The 20,366-nt window shown below is 41.8% G+C and overlaps 1 protein-coding gene across 10 annotated transcripts in view; it reads left to right on the top strand.

The window, feature by feature from the left end:
- The window catches only part of ANKHD1 (ankyrin repeat and KH domain containing 1), a 206,672-nt gene that overhangs the window by 76,963 nt on the left and 109,343 nt on the right, over window positions 1–20,366 (top strand). For all 10 annotated transcript variants that reach the window (XM_073356055.2, XM_073356058.2, XM_073356056.2 and 7 more), the window contains exons 3-5: window positions 10,957–11,113; window positions 16,148–16,295; window positions 18,041–18,188. In XM_073356055.2, coding sequence (XP_073212156.1) covers window positions 10,957–11,113; window positions 16,148–16,295; window positions 18,041–18,188 — 453 coding nt within the window. The remainder of the gene's footprint in view (window positions 1–10,956; window positions 11,114–16,147; window positions 16,296–18,040; window positions 18,189–20,366) is intronic.

Genomic DNA, 20,366 nt, shown 5'->3' on the forward strand with positions numbered 1-20,366 from the left:
AGAAACCTAAATATATTTAGTGTTGGGAAGCTTATGTTGTAAGTTGGAAGGTAATACCCTCAAGTATACAAATGAAGTGGGAGAGCACCTGTCACTATAGATTAGGACAGTTTCTGTAGCACAAGCTTCCTAAAGTAATAGGGAATTGGGGTGGGGGTGAGGATCTAATTGTGTACAGACAGAAAGGAGTTGCCATTTAAAAAGTCATATTTATCAGCTGTTTCCTCAGTGTGCTTTTTGAGGAATGGCTGTGTGGTGACAGTGGGTAAACATGACTTATTAATGGTTCTGCTACAGCTAATATACTGTGGGGGTTGGGGCACACTGCTTGGTGAGCTTAGTCATGCAAAATAGGTAACATGTCAATGTAAACATCACAAGGGCTCCTACAGAGCTTGAATGCAGTGGTTTTACCACTAAAATGAGAGAATTATTGTAATCATACCACCTGCCCATCCATCTTAGTCTTCCATTATTTTAAATCTTAATTTTTATACTTGATTTTCATTTTTAAAAATTTACATGTATCAGTCATGTCTTATGAAGCATGCAAGACAATTAGTCACAGAAGAAAAAAGCTGTCAGAATGTAGTGTGCCTTTAGCCTACTGTAATCATTTTGACTAGCTGAGCCAGGTTTGCTGAATTTGGCCCACTGTTTTAAAATGCATTGTTCTGAATAAATATCCATACACACACATAGTATGGTGTGTCAAGAAAATGAAAATTTAAGGAGTCTTTCTTTTCCTCCACCCAGACAAACACCACACTAGAGACTACACCACAGTTAACTCTGCCCCATTAGTGATGCTAGTCTCCTTGCACCACTTCTGCAAATTTCCCATCCCATCACAAATGGATGAGATTGCTCTTCTCCTTTCATACCCTTCCCTTTGCTGCACAGTTCTAGATAATGAAATACTTTAGGAAGCAAGTGCAGGAAGCTTCAAACTTCGAATCAGCTGAAAAATTTTCATGAACCTTCTTTGACCATGTCTACAGTACAAAGTTAAGTCAACTTTATGTAAGTTGACACTGGGCCGCCGATTTAAGCAAGTCAGTCTTGCGTGTCCATGCTACGCTCTTTGTGTCTGCAGAATGCATCCTCACTAGCAGGGATTGCATCAGTACACGAAGCACTGCACTGTGAGTAGCTATCCCATAGTGCCTGTAACTGAGTGGAATTTTGGGTTGGGCTTGCAATGCCTTGTGGGACCAAAACATTGGTGTGGGTGGTTATGGGAACATGGTGTTAGCCTTGCATGATGCACTTACCTCCCTCCCTCTCTCCCTCAAATCAATGGCAAACAAACCAAGCCTTTTTTGTGCCATTTTTCATAAGCCTGGGTTACCCGTGCAGACCCCGCTCAGCATGTAAACTGTCATTGTGAGTATTACAAACACCTCGTGCCTTATCCTGCAGAATTTACACAACTGACACAGGAGCTGCTGTGCAGAGCAATGTGATGTCATGCAAGCAGCCCTGCTGGAAGACAAAGAGCGGAGCAAATTGCAGTTGCTGGTAACGGTCACGCATCACCTTGACATGGTTGAGTGCCATTTTTGGGCCTGGGAAGCAAGCACTGACTGGTGGGACTGCATTGTTATGCAGCTATGGGATGATGAGCAGTGGCTGCAGAACTTTTGAATGCATAAGGCCACTTTCCCAGAACTCTGTGAAAAGCTTTCCCTAGCCCTGAAGCTCAGCAATACTAAAATGAGAGCTGCTCTGACAGTGGAGAAGTGAGTGGCGATAGCTCTGTGGAAGCTTGCAATGTCAGACTACTACCGGTCAGTGGGCCATCAATTTTAGAGTGGGTAAATCTACCTGTGGGATCTGTTGTGATCCAGGTTTGCAGGGCCATTAACAGACTTCTGCCAAGAAGGTTAGTGACTCTGGGCAAAGTGCAGGATATAGTGGATGGTTTTGCCGCGACGGGGTTCTCTTACTGCAGTGGAGTGATAGATGGAACGCATATCCCTATCTGGCACCAGGCCACCTTACCAAAGAGTACATAAACTGAAAGGGGTACTTCTCAATGGTGTTGCAAGTGCAGGGGCCATTTCACCAGCATCAATGTAGGATGGCTGGGAAAGGTGCATGACACGTGCATCTTTAGGAACACATCTGTTCAGAAAACTGCAAGCAGGAGTTTTCTTTCCAGACTGCAAAATAAGCATTGGTGATGTTGAAATGCTAATCGTGATCCTGGGAGATCCAACCTATCCCTTGCTCCCATGGCTCATGAGGCAGTCTACTAGCGGCCTGAACAGCAGTAAGGACTGGTTCAACCATAGTCTGAGCAAGTGCAGACTGGTGGTGGAATGTGCCTTTGGTCATTTAAAAAGTCTATGGTGGTGTTTGCTTACTAGGTTAGACCTCAGTGAAAGCAGTATCCCCATTGTTGTTGTAATATCTGTGAAACAAAGGGAGAAAAGTTTCCGGTAGGATAGGGGGTTGAGGCAGATTGCCTGGCAGCCATTTTGAGCAGCCAGATATCAGGGCAATAAGAAGACCACATTGAGGGTCTGTGCGTCTTTGTGAGGCTTTGAAAACCAGTTTCAGCAATGAGCCAGAGTAATGTGACACTTATCTATGTTGTTCCTTACCAAACTGTCCCCTCCATTGCATTTTCTCCCCTGTAAACTCAACCCTCACCAACCACCATGTGTTGAATGAAAAAAGAGCTTTTTCTCCTAAATCCATTAAGTTTTATTATGTACACAAATACACAGATAGCAAAGAAAAGTAAAATAACCTGAAGCAAAAGGGCTGATAACACTGGTGGGTGGGGAGAGAAACAAGGAAAGTTTTCCTAAAGATGCACTGCAATAACAATCAAAGGTGTGGGAATGTGTACCTTCTGGTCCTTTTGCCCTCCCCGGTGTTGAGTGCAAGGGATGTTGATTCCTCCCACGCCTCATATGACGTTTGTTGGAGGAGGATATAGAACTGGGTGGTGGCAGTAGGATCAGCGCAGGCTGCAGAGGAACTCTAGCATCCAGCTGCCTTTCTTGAATCTCAGCCTGACAACTCAACATGTCTGGCTCCTTCATAATCCACGGCACGCTCTTGTTCCCTGCATGCTCTCCTGTCTTCCCTGAACATGTCCAGGTTCTTGGACAATGTAATCTTCCATGGTCTGAGCTGCGTCTTGTCACTCTCAGAGGTGCACATTAACTCATTGAACATGTCCTCACGTGTTGTCTTTTTCCGTCTTCTAATCTGGGAAAGTCTTGTCCCAGTGTGGAGGATGAACAGACAGACAAGGTATCAACTGAAAGGAATGAGGGATAGCTCAGTGGTTTGAGCATTGGCCTGCTAAACCCAGGGTTGTGAATTCAATCCTTGAGGGGGGCATTTAGGGATCTGGGGCAAAAATTGGGGATTGGTCCTGCTTTGAGCAGGGGGTTGGACTAGATGATCTCCTGAGGTCCCTTCCAACCCTGATATTCTATGATTCTATGAATGTAAAGCACAAGGGTAGCATTGACAGTGTATACATTATTTCTGGTCCAAGGTTAACTTTTTTTATTTAAAAATACAGCCCTCAATACACTTCACTGCGAGACACAAAGTAATCTCAATCACTGGCTATTGTAAGAGTCAGTTTGCTGCTCCAGCCATGGTGAGTAAGGCCATGAGGCATGGGCGAGAGGTCTTGTGCTGCTGCTTTTGTGAAGACATCCTTGGAATCATAGGTTGGAACTTGAGAAAAGTCCCTTTTCCCCTAGCAACCTGGATGGTGCTTGAGGACAGGCACCAGTGTAAAGCCCCCCAAATAGTTAAGTGTGTTGTGGTGTGTGTGTGTGGTTTTTTTTTTTTTTTTACAAAAGCGTGCGGGTTGGGGGGAAGGGAGACCAACAGGAAGCAATGTTACCAGATTTGCCTGTTACTTTGGGGTAAGCTCATTTATTAGGGTTACTCTTCTGGTGGGGGGAGGGGCGGATATTTCTGTAGTTCTATTAATGTATTGCTTATGTCACTTGTGTTTTCATATGGAGCTCTATTCCTCACTTCTGCAAGTCCCCTCCCAATGGAGCTATCCTGCAGGACCTAGGTTCCCCAGGGCTGGGTTCCTCCAGAACCAGATGAAAACACAGATGTGCGCGTGCATGCACACACACATTAATAGAGCAAGTCTGAGCGGACCGGGTCAATCAGCACTTTCAAGCTATCACCCTTATAAGTCCCTGGATTCAGTGGGCTGGGTCAAGCAGCACTTTTAAGCTGTCACCCTTATATGCCCCTGGGCTCTATAGGCTGGGCGAAGCAGCACTTTCAAGCTGCCACCCTTATATGCCACAGGTTCAGCACGTCCCTATCGCTCTTTCATGTCACAATTGTACTGGTAGTAACCCACTTGATGAGCAAACACCACAATATTTTTGGGTGCTACAGGGATCTTTAGCTTAGGTAAAAGAAGTGTTGCTGCAGAGTAAATGGGGGAAGCTAAAAACACAAGAGTAAAGTTCAGAGAGAAGTAACCACCTTAACCATAAAAGTTAGTTATTGAATAATAGTGATAACTACACAAGGAGAGCCTAAACCAACGTAAGTTACATTATTAAAGGTTAATACCTGAGGTAGAAAAGAAAACAGAGAGAGAGTGAAAGAGGGGGATCTCACCACTTGCATGAAGCTTGAAGTGGTCGGGGTTCCCAGGTGATGGTGGTAGCTCAGGGTCCTGAGTTCTGGAGACGGGCAGACCCCCCAGCATGGTCAGTCAGGAGATGGCATCCCAGTGAAACTGATGCAGGGTTTGGATCCATGTATCAGAACACTGACTGGAGGGTGAGTAGGGATTTTTGTAGAGAAAATACAATGGTTCATGGGGGAACACTAGATTTGTTTATATGTAAACTGATGACATAAGGGTTTCCTTTAGGCTAGATAATAGGAGTTGATCACTCTTGGTTATGGGTGGTGGTTTCTTCCAGGGAGCTCACAATGCAACTAGGCTGCTTCAGTATTTTGGATATCAGTCAAGGATTTATTACTAGAATTGGTCTGATAACTGCTGAGCTGGGTGTGTGCAGGCATAGGTTCATTAATATCTGGAGCAGAGACTCCCATGATGCAGTGCTTCCCTGCTTTTCTGGTCCCAGAGTTCAGTGCAGTTCTCTGTTCTCCATTAGCATACAAAATGGAGAAGTCTTAATCTTGTCAGCCTTGTCAGGAGGAGTCTAGGCGTGTCTCCCAACGCCCTTCACTGCTTTCTGCAGGTCTTTTCTCTGATCCGTTTTGGTTCAAGCAGAGACTGGTTGTGTGTGTGTTGGGGGTGGGGGTGGGGGGGCGGTCTTTCATGAGTCAGGCTAGATACTGCGCCCTGATTCCCCAAGAACACAGAGCTGACTGGTATCAGTATCTCTTTTTTTAATGCTGCTTGCAATACATGGTGATCCCTTCCAATCACAACCACAGCACATTTGGTAAAGCATGGTTGTGTGACCCAGATTTCACCAAACGGGGTGGATTGTTTTTTGAATTGTTTGAGGTTTAAGGGCTAGTATTGAAAAATTTCCCCATTTCCACTAGGTGACCCGATGCAATATCACTCTCCTGAGGGTAACAGAGGTGGCAAGGGAGCAGATGCTGCAAGCATTTGGGTTCTGACCTGGTCCTTATGCTGCAATGCTGTGTGCTGCAATGTTGCAAGCAGAGTTAATACTGGAGTGGTGCAGGAAAGTGTCCTATCGTGGTGGATGAAATAAGGCAGCCCTTCCAATAAACCTTCTGCAAAGGATTGCAGAGTACCTCCATGAAAGCTTCCTAGAGATCTCCATGGAGGATTCACGGGCCATCTCCGTGCACATAAACGTTCTTTTTCAGAGAGCACCCTCTGCATAGCTGGAGTGGCCACAGATACCCATTACGCCTACTTTTTTTGTTCAGATTAAATATAAAAAATAATAGCATATAACCCCTACAATGCAATTGGAAATGTATACTCACCAGAGGTGCCTTCCCCAGTGTCACGCACCACCACCTGATCTGGTGAAAGGGTGGGCTCCCAGTTTAAAAACAGTTCTTGGCTGTCAGGGAGAATAGATCCTCTGCTTACCTGTCTCACCACCACCACCACCTCCTCCTCCTCCTCCTCCTCATTAACAATGTCCTCCTCGTTGTTGCTTAAGGTTACCTGAGGCCCTGGGGGGTATCCATGGAGCATTTTGGGGCAGTGGTGGGATCACCCCTGAGAATCACACACAGCTCCTCATAAAAGCAGCATGTTTGTGGGGCAGAACCAGAATGACTGTTCACCTCCCTTGTCTTCTGGTATGCTTGCCGAAGCACCTTTTATTTTCGTGCGGCACTGCTGCATGTCCCTCTGTAGCCTTCTTACCCCCCCCCCCCCCCCCAATACCCTGCATGATCTTGGCATAGATGTCGGCATTTCTTCTGCTGGATCAGAGCTCTGCCTGCACAAACTCTTCTCCCAACACAGCATTAAGATCCATCACCTCCTGTGTACTCCATGCTGGAGCATGTTTGTGGCCTTGAGCTGGCGAGCTCTCCATGCTGATCAAACAGGAAACAAAAATTCGAAAGTTCCCAGGGCTTTAACAGGGGAGTGGCTGTTTCCTGTGTACCTGGCTGATGTGCAGTGGAGTTGAAAGTGTTCTCCTGAGCAGTCACAGCAGAGAACTATGGGACACCTGTTGGAGGCCAATTAGTTCGAGTTAGACAGTGCAGTGTCGACACTATATTCATGGGTTGACATGGGTGTCGAATCAAGTGCTATGCCTCTCCTATAGATGGAGAACAGAAGTCGACTTTACAGGCCACTTAAGTCAGTGGAAGCGACTCAATAGTGTAGACATACATTATTAGATCGACTTAACGCGGCTTATGTTGACCTAAGTTTACAGTGTAGACCTGGCCTTTGATCCAACACAAATGCCTCTGGAGTAGCAAAATTTGTTTCCCATGCACCATATTAGCTGCCAGTTTTGGAAGTAGGGACATTACTGTGGGCATATAAGAAAAGGCAGTATTGTAATCTGAATCTTTTTATATTTTTTAAAAAAAAGCTTTCTGCATACTGCATAGAGAATAGAAGTAATACATATGTTTTGTCTACTAACAGTGGAACATAGGGTTCAGTTCTGAGAAGTAAGGCTAATATAATTTTTAATTTTGTTAATAAACAATAAATATATATCATTCAGAATGCTGCTGCAAAAATCATTTTCCTAATCTGTCACCTTGACCATGTTACCCCTTTTTCCATCACTCCACTGTCTCCCTCCTTATATCAAACATAAGCTATTTGCCTTCACTTTCAGGGACCTTCATGGTCCACCTTACCTATCTCTTATTCAGCACTGAAAGATGGATTCCTGCCTCTGATTTGGCCCACGATGCCATCCTCTATTATCCACTTGTTAAATTTTCAGAGAAGCAGCTTTGTACTTTTTCCTATGCTACCCTCTCGTGCTTAGGAAATAGTCTACAAGGCTGCATTGTTCTTATTCAGATCCTTTCTTAAAACTCTTATGCTATGATGCCTACAAAAAACATAACTGTAAAACTGTTGTTGGGCTGAAACCACTGCCAATCATGCTGTCCAATATGTTCATTGTTTTCTTGCTGATCTGTTGGTCGGGCTGTATCCATCTGTTGCCTTTTGTGTTCTGTGTAGATTGTAAGCTCTTGGGGCAGGGACTGTCTTTTTGTTCTGTTTGTACAGTGCTTGGCCTAAGGGCTTCTATTAATGGGACTCCTAAACACTCTAATGACAGCCCCAGATGGACCCCTAAACTCTTACTATGTGCAAATTAGACTTTCTATTAGATTTTTAAGATGGAGGAGCCTGAAGCACTATGAAACTCGGAACATGAACTTTAAGGCCAATTGTTAACTATTAAACTCATAAATTCAGATTAACAGATTTCCTTGAAAATTCAAGCATGACTCTGAAATTATGATGAAACGTGATACACTATTTTTATACAAAATATCGAGGTTGAACTCTTATTTTGAATTTATATCCGAACCCAGCTTTAACTAGGAAATTGCAACAGCTCTGCCATAATAAACTCTAATAAGGAGATGAGGTACTTGGATGGTCCAAATGGGTGTCCTCATAGAGAATGTTTTGAGAAAGCCCATGTTCTGATTATCTAGTGACTTACGGTAGGGAATGACCCCCAACCAAACAGAGGGCAAGCTTATTTTCTGGGTAACCCAGAGCTGCTCCTCAAAGAAGCAAAGCTGTTAGTAAAGGGATGGATTTTAATATCTGGAAGAGGTGAGAGAGTGTGTCCCTATATCCTCCAGGCATTGAAGTTTCCCAGGTTGGATAAAGGACTTGTGATAGCTGATTAGGAAGCTCTTTCTTTCCCTCAAAGTCTAGGCTTGTCTGTTTATGAACGTGGGTCTAGTTGCTCGCTCCTGTGTCTGGACTGGATAGACTTGTTGCTTTACACACCCCTACCTGTATCCACAATGGCAATGTTCAAATCTAACACGGATTCTGGAGCTTCATAATAAGAGAATGGACTTGAATCTATACAGCCTTAAGTATTCAAAGTCGCAGTAGCAGCATAGGACCAGATTGCAGAAAGTATAGAGCTGTTCAAGTCAGTTCAATGTGATCAGGTTATATATTTGACCCTTGGTCTAGCATAAGCCATCCTAAATTTTTTCCAGTTTGGAGAAATTTGGTAAGGCTCTGAGGTTTATAACCATGGATCCCTGTACTGGTGAGGAGGTGAATTGAATGCTGTGATAAGTTTCTTATGTCTCTAATTTGTGATTCTTTGAATGATACTTGAAACTACTTTTAAAGCGTGGTTACTAATGCTAGACTCAGGGTTATGAGCTGGGAAAAATAGAAAACTTAGTTGAATTTAAAAAGAATCAAAAAGCGTACATGTGACAGATATTAAGATTTCTGAAATGTGTTGTCCAGAATCATTTTCACAGGGGTTTTATCTTTCTGGTGTGGCCCTGGTTACATCTGTGATTAAATAGCTACTTGAGCCAGTCTGTTGCTTAGCTTATTAAAGATGACCTACATTTGCTACCGTTGAATCAGGGTATGTTAGTTTTCAGCAATGTGTAAACCAGTGGTTCCCAAATTGCTCATGCTGTTGACCCCCTTTAAACTCACCTCTGTTCACATAACCCTCTTGATACCTTAATAGTCAGGTTGGTTTTGCATAAAAGAACCCTCCATCTTTACAGTTTACTTTGAAAATTTTGGGTGGGTAGCCAGGCCTGAATTAACCAATGTGCACTCACGCAGGGCCTTTGTCTCCTGGGGGCCCTCGAACACCAAACCAAAAAAAGGGTTGGGCAACTGAGGGCCACATCCAGCCCACTAGATCCTTTCAGTTGGCCTGCTGCCCCATGTGCTGGAAGAAAGGGATTCCATCAGTCTCCCTTCCTTTCCCATTCTTCCTGCATTTCTTTTGCATCCTCCACATGGAGCTTGTGACCTGCTGCTAGCCATAGGAAGGCATGCTGCTGCTGCTGTGAATGTATTGTATTGTTCTGGCAGTGGATGGCACTTCCTAGCTTTCCTGGCTGGCTGCAGCTGTGGGTGTGAAAGCGCTTTATGGGTATGGTCTATGCAGCATTTTGGAGCAAGCTTCCTAGCTGGGGTCAGCAGATTCAAGCTCTGAAGCCCACCCTCTTTCATAGGATCAGTGCCTGAACCCCGGCCAGAATCACAACTTCAAACTGCTGTCTATAGAGCTATATAAGAAGGGAGCACTAGCATGAGCTCCATTAGGCTGAGTCTCTGGGTCTAGGCTGGGAGGTTCAGTCCAAAATGCTGTGTAGACATAGTAGATGGCACTGCCCTGGTGGCTGTTTGTTTAGAAGCTTTCTTGCATCTTTTTTTTTTCCTGTGTCTTATGACCTTCCTGGTACTCTTTCGGGGCTATCCTGGGGGTTATGATTGACAGTTAGGAAACCACTGCTGTGAACTATTGTACTGTAATTCCGTATGTTACCAGACATTTGACTAGTTGCATGTTTGTACTTGAAGATTTAAGTCTATGCTGCAAATACAGCTGTGCCAGAATGTTTACAGGGCCTGAGCTCAGTCTATGTCCTTGGGTACAGCCAGCTATGCAGGGTAAGCTTATATAGTTGTACCACACAGTGGTACCAGCAGTGAAAAAGTTGTCATTGCTGGCATTTGAGTGTCACTGAGATTAATGAGGTAAGTTTCCTTTTCTTTTGGTGCTATTGTATGCTAGTGTGTAGGTTCAGAAGTGCATCAGTTTGTCATAAACGTCAACTACGCAACGGGTACTAAACTTCATTTTTTTTAAAGAAACTGATCCAAAAATTTACTGGGGGTTAAAAATTACTATACACGGTCCTTCAAAAAATCACCTTTTTACAACATCGATAGAGTAAGATACTTACTTTTGGTTTTAGCTGGTTCTCTGCACTTCAGTATGTTAAGCTACTTGAAGATCAAACAAATTGTTTAAGTTAAACTTTTTTCAAGCTTGTTAAGCACTTATCCTTGTTGATAACTAGATCCTCAGGAAGTTTTTACATTTTTTACTGTGTGGAACTTGGGGAGGGGGGGCATCTGAAAAATTGGAATGGAAAAATGTTCTTCAAATTCAGATAATCTTAAAGAAGCCAAATGGCATTACATCAAAGCTTCTTAGACATTCACTTTTAGACTTGTTTCCCATGCTTGTTCTCCACCCCACGAGTTTTTTCAAAAGGTATAAGCTTGAAATTGGGGCATATAATAGAACTGCAAATGCAAATAAACATAGCTTTGCTGCTGATGTGCTATAATTAAAATTTCAGATTATAAAAAAAATGCTAAGTTATTTTAATTATATTTGATTTTCCAGCATGTTGGCAGATGACTTTTTTTACTAATAGTGCATGTGACTGAAATTTTAAAATAGTGTCTTTGCATTTTTTTGTGTGACTTTCATACTAACCTGATTGATGAACGAACAAACACTGAAGGAATTGGTAAATTGTCCACTGCCGATGGTAAAGCCTTCGCAGATCCTGAGGTGCTCCGAAGACTGACTTCGTCTGTCAGCTGTGCGTTGGATGAAGCTGCTGCTGCATTGACACGGATGAGAGCAGAGAACAATCACAATGCAGGACAAGTGGACAAGTATGTAATAATGGCTTATACTTTCATATAATTTAAATTATGGTATCTAAATTGTAGATATGAAAATGAATTTTTTGCATTTTGGGTTTAATTACTTTTGCAGTTCCCTCCTCTCGGTCACATAAATCCCTTGTTAGTAGTAGCAGCAGCAGCCATGTTCTCAAATCTCAGGGCATTGCACACCTTACCTCACTCAGTCTGTTAGCTAGGGACTGTAGCAAGGACAGTGTAACTGTGCATCCTTCCTTCTCTTAACATTTTGAGTAAGTTTCCCTTCTTCCCATTTGGGGTGTGATGTCAGTTTCTCCTGTACAAAAAGCTTCTTAAACAAAAGCTTGCTTATAATGGAAAGCCAGCTTCACCATTCCCACAGAGGGTATGTCTACACTGCAATTAGACACCTGCAGCTGGCCTCTGCCAGCTGACTTGGGCTGGCAGGGCCTGGGCTAAAAGGTTGCAGCCCAAGCTCTGGGATCCTCCCACCTTACAGGTTCCTAAACCTGGGCTCCAGACTGACCTCAAATATCTACATCATAATTAAACAGCCCGTTGGCCCGAGCTCTAGCAGTGGGCATGGGCCTCCCACTGGTTTCTAACTGCAGTACAGATGTATCCAGAGATGCTAGTTTTTTTGCCGGAACTACTGCCACAGGAGCTTCAAGGGTTGTCTTTTTATGAAACTAAAGGATAGATAGCTCATTGTCTGGGGTAGTCCTGATAGGGTAGTCATCTGCCAGAGGCTGTTGCTCTCAGGTTTTGGAGGGAAAAATTAAATTTCCTAATACTTATCCATGAAACAATCTGATTAATCTGTCAACTTGATTAACCAGGAGAGCATGGCTGCCCCCATGTTCCAGAATCAAGTGGTTGTTTTAAGTCCCAAGGAAGCATGCTTTCACATCACTCCTTCGGTGGGAAAGAGAAGTGTCACTTTAAGCTGCTGAAGCCTCAGTATCTTCTGCTTTCAGCTTTTGAAAGTTAAGGGGCAAGATGTCTCCGCTTCCCCTCAGATATTTGACATTAAGGTGATACTGTGTGTGGGCCTGGAGGAAACCTGAATAATTGATGAAATATTGTGTTGTACATACTGCAGAACTAAAAGTGTGTAAGATTTGAGGTACTGTTCCTGGAGAACAGTTCTTCAAGGAATTTAGAAATGGACATAATTAATTAAATCACAAACTCTATTCCTTTAGCATCTACAAAGTATGATTTTAATTATAGCATCTTTAGTCTTCAGTTATAGCATCATAGATGTGCCTGGCTCTTTTCAAACATTGGCCAAGGCCCCTTTCCCCTCAGAGTTTATTATTTGTTAAACAAATAACATACATGTAAATCCATAACATGAGGATCTGGGGGAAGAAATGGGGTAGTGTATTGCAAGAGCGTTTATATTTCTTTTTTTGTAGATGTTTGTCCAGAAGGGCTAGTTATGATCAACTAGTTTGACCTTGTATAACACAAGCCATGGAATAATTTGTGCATTTAGCCCACTGAGTTGATGTGAATTTTTTTCAATTATATCGTTAAAATAATATACATACCGGTAATAATTTAGTCTTGAGAATAGCCTAGGGAGTGGGCAATACTTGAGCAGATAGCAAACAGGAAGAGTTTGGAGAAGATGTATTCTTTGTGTCAACTAGAAGCAAGTTCAATGTCCATAATCATTCATGTTGCTTTGTAACTTCTGTTTTTCACAGTCATTGTTACTATGAGGAGATTCAGCTTCAGTTTGATTCCTTAATAGGTGGGCTTGAATACATTGCCATATACAATATATACAGCCAATTCTTAGTATAAAATATTTGCTTTGATTAGGATAATATGATTGGATCTATGCACAGTTGCATTTTAGAGTATTTCTCTAAATGAAAAAAAATCAAACAGTATGACCTCTGTCTGAAGTAATAGTCACCCTATCTCAAAAATGATATTGCAGAGTTCCAGGGGGTTCAGAAAAGGATAATGAGTGATTAAGGGCATGGAAAAACTCTTGTAGGAAGAGAGTTTGGGGGTTTTTCGTGGGAGCGGGGGAGAGATGAAGGCGTAAAAAAAGATTAATGAATGGTCTAGAAGAGATAAATGGGGAACTTCTACTCTCCTTTTCTCATAACACAAGAGCAAGGGGAGTATTCAATGAAATCGAAAGGTAGGTGATAAATTAAAAATTGAGAAAAGGAAATACTTTTTCATTCATCATAGAATCATAGGACTGGAAGGGACCTCGAGAGGTCTAGTCCAGTTCCCTGCACTTAAATCTCAGATGAAGATGGAGATTTCACAACCTCCCTAAGTAATTTATTCCAGTTAAGAAGAAGTTTTTTTAATGTCCAACCTAAACCTCCCTTGCTGCAATTTAAACCCATTGCTTCTTTTTCTATCCTCAGGTTAAGAAGAACAATTCTCCCTCCTTGTAACAACCTTTTATGTACTTGAAAACTGTTATGTTCCCTCTCAATCTTCTTTTTTTCCAGACTAAACAAACCCAGTTTTTTCAATTTTCCCTCATAGGTCATGTTTTCTAGACTTTTAATAATTTTTGTTTTGTTTCTCTTTGCTGGACTCTCTCCAATCTTTCCTGAAATGTGGCACCCAGAATTGGACACAATACTCCAGTTGAGGTCTAATCAGCACGGAGTAGAGCAGAAGAATTACTTTTCATGTCTTTCTTACAACACTCCTGCTTATACATCACAAAATGATTGCTTTTTTTGCAACAGTGTTACACGTGTAACTAGATTGTGGAACTCAATGCCACAGGAAGTCAGAGACCAAGAACTTCATAAAATTTTGAGGGATTGGATATTTATTTGGATAACAAGAACATCCAGAGTTGTTTAAATTAATGCAAAAAATATTTTGGAAAGGATATAAAATTTCAGGCTTAAGGCTGACGGCACTCTAAATATTAAGGATTGGGATAAAACCTTTCTGATGGGTAGATTATGCCAAATCTGCCTACTATGAGGTTTCTTGCACCTTCTTCTGCAGCATCTGGTGCTGGTTTTTGTTGGAGAGAGGATACTGACTAGGTGGACCAAGAGTCTGATCCAGTATGTCAATTGCTGTCACATTACATTGTTAATCCTATATTTAAATGTCTGCTGTAGTCACTGAAGGGAATCACAAAAAGCTTAGTCTGGCAAATGACTTCGTCCTCCTTACCAGCCCGGCTCCAAGGGTCCTTATTTGGCAACTACTAACACTTTCATTGTCTGAGAAGCGTGTATCTCAAGTGAGAATTACTTATAGGGATGCAGAGTGTAGTTTAATAATTGGAATTCTTTGGTACTTAGTTCACTTGTTAATTCAGGAATATATAAGAATTTCAATTTCCAACTTTCTGTTTCTATCCAAGACTGTACACTGAGGGTGATAGAGGAGAGGTTCTGGAGACAGCTTGTGTATACGTGTCAGAAAATAAATGGGCCCAATTTCTCTTTTGAATTTTATGCCTCTGTGCCAACCAGTCCTCACTTTGAAGGCAAATTTCCATGTCTTATAAATAAGATGCACTGGCAGGAACACATCACTCTGATTGTTCTGCTGGAGTTGATCCTACAATTATCTGTGTTGGTAATCATGACTAAGGCTACGTTTTAGTAAAAGTCATGGACAGGTCATGGGCAGTAAACAAAAAATCAGTCCGTGACCTCTCCATGACTTATAGTATATACCCTATATACTTTGGGTGCTTGGGGTTGGCCTGGGGGGCACTGTGGGTGTTCTGGAGCAGGGGGCGATTTGGCAGGGCTGGCAGGCTCCCTGTCTCCTTGTTAGAGGTGCAGCCTGGGGGGTGTTGAGCACTGGCTCTGCAGCTCCCATTGGCTCTTATAGCTGTTTAAGGTAATGGGTAAGTATTTCCTGAGCCTTGAGGGCTTTTATGGTGACAAGAGCTGGGGGCATTGGTCCTGACTGCTTGATGGTTAAAGAATAGTAATACATCGTAAGGACCTTTGCCTCCCCCCCCCCCCCTTTTTTTTAATCCTTCTTGAATTGGCACATCAGTCAGTTTCCAATATATTTTATACTGCTACACTGGTGCTTTTTCACTTTGGATTGTAAGAGGTACATTGACTTCTCTAGACATCCTACTTTTTTGTCAGATTTGGGGTTTGAATGAGAAGGAGTTACAGAATATCCACCCATCTCCCTTCCTTACAGTGTTAGTCGAGGTATCCCAGTATGATGGAATGTTAAAAATATATAATGAATCCATCCAATAGGCATATTTTAATAATTTACTATTCCAGATAGGCTGCAAACTTCAGTGGCTCGAGTTTCTTTGGTATTTTTTTAAATGTATAGTTAAAATTTTGGCAGTCCAAAAAAATCAAATAAGGATAATTTGTCATATGAATGTTTTGTCTAAAAAATATTTACTAATTTAGTTTTTTTTCTTTCCAATAAAATATTTCAGACAGTAGGAATAGAAAAGCAAAGGACTGGCAGTTGAGAAATCTGGTTTATTCTTAGTTCTGCAACAGTATTCAAAGTGACTTTAGACAGATCTCTTAAGCATTGTCTGTACTGGGAATTTGCCCCATTCTTGCAGTCAGTGGCTAGCTGCTGTCAAAACTGCCCCAAGTGTACACAGGAAAGCTGCAGCTTGCACTAGTAAAGAATCTCTGCTTGAAACTGGGATGGGCTATATTGATGCATGTTATAGCTTTCCTTGTTTGGACCTGGGATTTGCACCAATGCACCTCTGTCAGTGGCTAGCCACTTATTTCAAAATCGGGGCAAATTCCTGTTGTAGACAGAGCCTTTATTTCTCAATTAGACCATCTGTGAAAGGGAATAATAGCTCCTGCACAGAGGCGTTGATGTGTTTGTTTTGAAAAGCACTTTGCTGTTTAGCACTTGGAAAGTGTCTTCCAGAAAGTGATATCGAAAGGCAAACTAGCATGTCAATTAAGCAAAAGTCTTTTGCTATATACCTTGACTTTACTCTTTATCAGAAAGCTTGCTACCTGTCTGTTGTAGAATTCTACCTGTGTGTTCATTGTATGATAAATAATTTTCCAGTCGCAGTTTGGCAGAAGCATGCTCCGATGGGGATGTGAATGCTGTCCGGAAGCTGCTGGATGAAGGAAGAAGTGTAAATGAACATACAGAAGAAGGGGAGAGTCTCCTTTGCTTGGCCTGTTCAGCTGGGTATTATGAATTGGCACAAGTAAGTAGAAAATACACAATCACTTATGACTGAGACTTTAAATACAGAGTGCTATATGCCTGAAACTCTTTGAAAGCCAAACATTTTAGTCCTTTTGATTAGAATGTATTTTGTACTCTAAAAGGAATATGATGTAAAATATAGTGCAGTTCACTTTACTGCATGCTCAACAGCCTTTCAGACAGTCTTCCACTAAATATGCTTTTTACAAGCCCTCAGTCTAAAGAGGAGGGGGTAACAAATAAGACATGCTACAACATAAATGATCTTGTTTGAAAATTACATCTTGTTTGTGTTCAAATGATCTGCCTGTAGCTTTCAGGCACATCACTCCAGACATAATCAAGCTGTGCTGCCAAATAGTCATTCTAAGATTCTGCCCCTAAAGGTGAATGCAAAGCACCAAAAAAAAAAAAAAAATTCATCTTACATTAATATTTTATGATGCATAATGACTCAGTCATTTCTAAACCTGGGACTTTTTTCTGGCTAATATATCAGCATTGTTGACTAAATTCTAATTCCAGCTCACTTCTGCATTACCTTCAAATTCTGTCTTCAGTTACACTTGTTCATCTCTATTGATGGCTGTTACTGGTGCTGATTCACAAGCCAGAAAGCACCTAGTTTGACTCGGTGATCCCAAGACGAGTTTATTGGGAGAAGCCTCTTTGCAAGTAAATTGAACAAATCTGTGCTGGAATCATTAACGCATAAATGTAGCACATCTCAATTGCAACAACCTCACTTTGAGTGGAACTACACTTTATCTGACGTATTTGAAAACGTTAATTATATGTTGCAGTCGTTGCTTATATTTTTGGTTTCAAGTATTGTAACATGCAAAAAATGTGGAAGAAAAACAGCGAAGTGCTCTACTTGGGCAGATGCAAGTAGCAGTCATGACTGGCTCTGGACAGATCCATATCTAGTTCTTTACCGAAGGTAGGATTGCTGTCATACGAAGCTTTTAAAAGGAGCAGGGAGGAAGAAAGGAAAATAGTTTTCAGGGTTGGTCTCTGTTACACATTTAGGTGGACGTAAGGCAGCTTATGTTGACCTAATTATGTCAATGTCTACACTACATCCTTCCTCCCATCGTTGTAAGTGCCCTGCTACTGACATAATAACTCCAATGCCACAAGAGGCATAAGGCTTATGTCAGTGTAATTAGGGCTATGCAGTGTCTGTCTGCTCTCTTGTCAATTTTATGGTTCCCAGCATGAAATTGACAAGTATGTCCCTGCTCCCCTGGATGGCTGGGTAGCTGGACTTCGATCCCAGTTGGGAGCTAGGGCGAGAAGCCAGAGTGCATTTGGATCCCAATCTCAGCTGAGAGCCACCTGCCAGGAGCCAGGCAGTCTTGTGTATTTCAGGGCACCCTGAGCTGTGAAATTGACAAGGGTATCCAGCTCCCTTCTGGGGCGGGGGCTGAGAGAGCCCACTGCACACCCAGAAGCCTGCAGGGTAGCCAGACTTCTGGCAGGGAGCTGCCAGTGGAGCTGCCAGACCAGGCTCTCAGCTTCCCATGCTGCCCCTTTTAGGTCAGTGAAAGCATTCTTGCTGAGGATGTGCACCACCAACCCAAGGAGGGTAGTGTAGACATGTACTACCACAATAATTACTGCAGCGGCTGTTGGTTGACTTAGGTTTGTAGTATAGACATACCTGACTCCCCTCATAATTAAAGAAGCAAAACATAATTGTTAAAACTCATTTAAGTGAACTTCTGTTTGTTTGTTCAGGTACTACTAGCGATGCATGCAAATGTTGAAGATCGAGGGAATAAAGGAGACATAACTCCACTCATGGCAGCTGCCAGTGGAGGCTATGCAGACATTGTAAAACTACTACTTGTTCACTGTGCCGATGTCAATGCCCAGTCTTCAACAGGTAAGTATGGAACAGCAACTGGATGAATTAACAAGATTAGCACATATCAATCAGTCCCAGCCTCCTACTTGCATGTTTTGAACTATTTGATATTTTTTAAGTACGTGGTGCTTTCATTTAATAGAAAATACAGTACAGATTACTTCAATTCAAAGGGTAAAGCAATAATAACTTGCATGGCACCAAACAGGAGCCATCATTGTTCAGCTGAAACTGGACACCTGTGTGAAAACAGATGGCTCTTCCTTAGTCCTTGATGTTAATTCTAATGCAAAGGCATTTTATCCACTGAAGACTCCTATGAAGTAGGATCACCAGTAAAACAAATCGGAACAAATTAAGACTGAGATATATTTCAATATAATAATTCAGTAACTAATACTTGCCAGAACTGCAGTTTCCTTAAGATTTATGTTAAGGGGAAGCCCTTGCAAAAACACAGCTAACCATTTCCTCCATATATCAAGAAAGAAATTTTGATTGAACTGTTTAGTGCTTATGTGATATTTTTTTAGCCCAAATTTCAATTTAACCCTTTGTTCAAACTTTGTAGTTCAAGCACTTGCCCTTTTTAAATGTATTTTATTCAGATCCCTGTTGGCAAGCTTAAAGTGAAATATGGTTTCAAAAGATGACTTTGAAATATAGACTCAAATTTTTATTTTTACAGTTAGATACTTACGGCTCTTTAATTTGGCTGGGTGAAAAAATGATCAATTTTGAAAAATGATCAAATACTGTTTCTGGAAACGAAAAGTTTAAGGAGGTTTTTGTGTAGTGCATTGTTCATTCCCTGTCCATAGCAAAAAAAACCCCTGAGTAGTGATCCCAAATACTTTTTTCTGCAAGAAGTTTTTGCATTTGTCAGTTTAGGGTAGTTTTGGAAGTTTTCTAATGTTCATGTCTTGTTTTTTGTTAATATGATAGGAAACTATTAAACTACTTTTGAAATGCGAAACACACTATTTTGCATGATAGAGAATTAACCAAACTTGAATTACAAGTAAAGCAAATGGCATTGCGGCAAATTATTTGATGGAAGACTGACAAGGGTGGTATAAACATTGCATTGTAGGATAAATAGAGGAAAGCCAATTTTAAATAAGCTTCAGGCATGCAGTTATTGCAGATCTGCAGAAGTGAAGGAAGGAGTTGCTATTATCTAGAAAAGTGATACTCAGCCTGAGGCTTTGAGTCGCAAGTGGCTCTTTAACGTGTCTCTTGTGGCTCTTTGAAGCACATGATGTTAAAACTTTCTGATTTAATTATTAACCAATCAGGATGCTTTTACCATGTTAACTAATTGTAGCTGATAAAATAATACTTCATCGGTCATTGTAGTAAATGAAACAATGAATTCACACTACTATGACTCTTTTGGGTAATGTTGATTGCTGATTTGGCTCCTGAACCGCTGAGGTCTGAGTATCACTGGTCTACCACTTTCAGGAGTCTGATTTGTCCTGTGTACGCCAAGTTTCACTTCACTTAAAAGATGCTTGCTTACAAAATCAGACATAAAAATACGAAAGTATCACAGCACACTTACTAAAAAATTGCTTACTTTCTGGTTTTAACCATGTAATTATATTCCAATTGTATTCCAATACAATTTATAAATATTGTACTTCCATTTCATTGTATGGTGTGTGTGTGTATATATATATAGAACAGTATAAAAGTCATTGTCTGTATGAAATTTTAGTTAGTACTGACTTCACTAGTGTTTTTTCTGTAGCCTGTTGTAAAACTAGGCAACTATCTAGATGAGTTGATGTACCCCCTGGTAGACCTCTGTGTATCCACAGCCATATTGTGTAACACTAGTTGAGAACTAGTGGTCTAGAGCAGTGGTTCTCAAAGCCAGTCCACCGCTTGTTCAGGGAAAGCCCCGGGCAGGCCGAACCGGTTTGTTTACCTGCTGTGTCTGCAGATCGCAGCTGCGGGGCTCTTGCAGCCCCCATTGGCTTGGAGCAGTGAACCGTGGCCAGTGGGAGCCACGATTGGCCGAACCTGCGGAAGCGGCAGGTAAACAAACCAGTCCAGCCCACCAGGGGCTTTCCCTGAGCAAGCGGCGGACCGGCTTTGAGAACCACTGGTCTAGAGGAAGGAAGTAGTAGTAGATGATTCAGTGGCCCCTTGAGTAATTTATACCAGAATTGGAGAAAGGTGTTTATA

Source organism: Lepidochelys kempii, chromosome 8 (assembly GCF_965140285.1).
Source record: "Lepidochelys kempii isolate rLepKem1 chromosome 8, rLepKem1.hap1, whole genome shotgun sequence".
In the NCBI taxonomy this organism is placed as follows: domain Eukaryota; kingdom Metazoa; phylum Chordata; order Testudines; family Cheloniidae; genus Lepidochelys; species Lepidochelys kempii.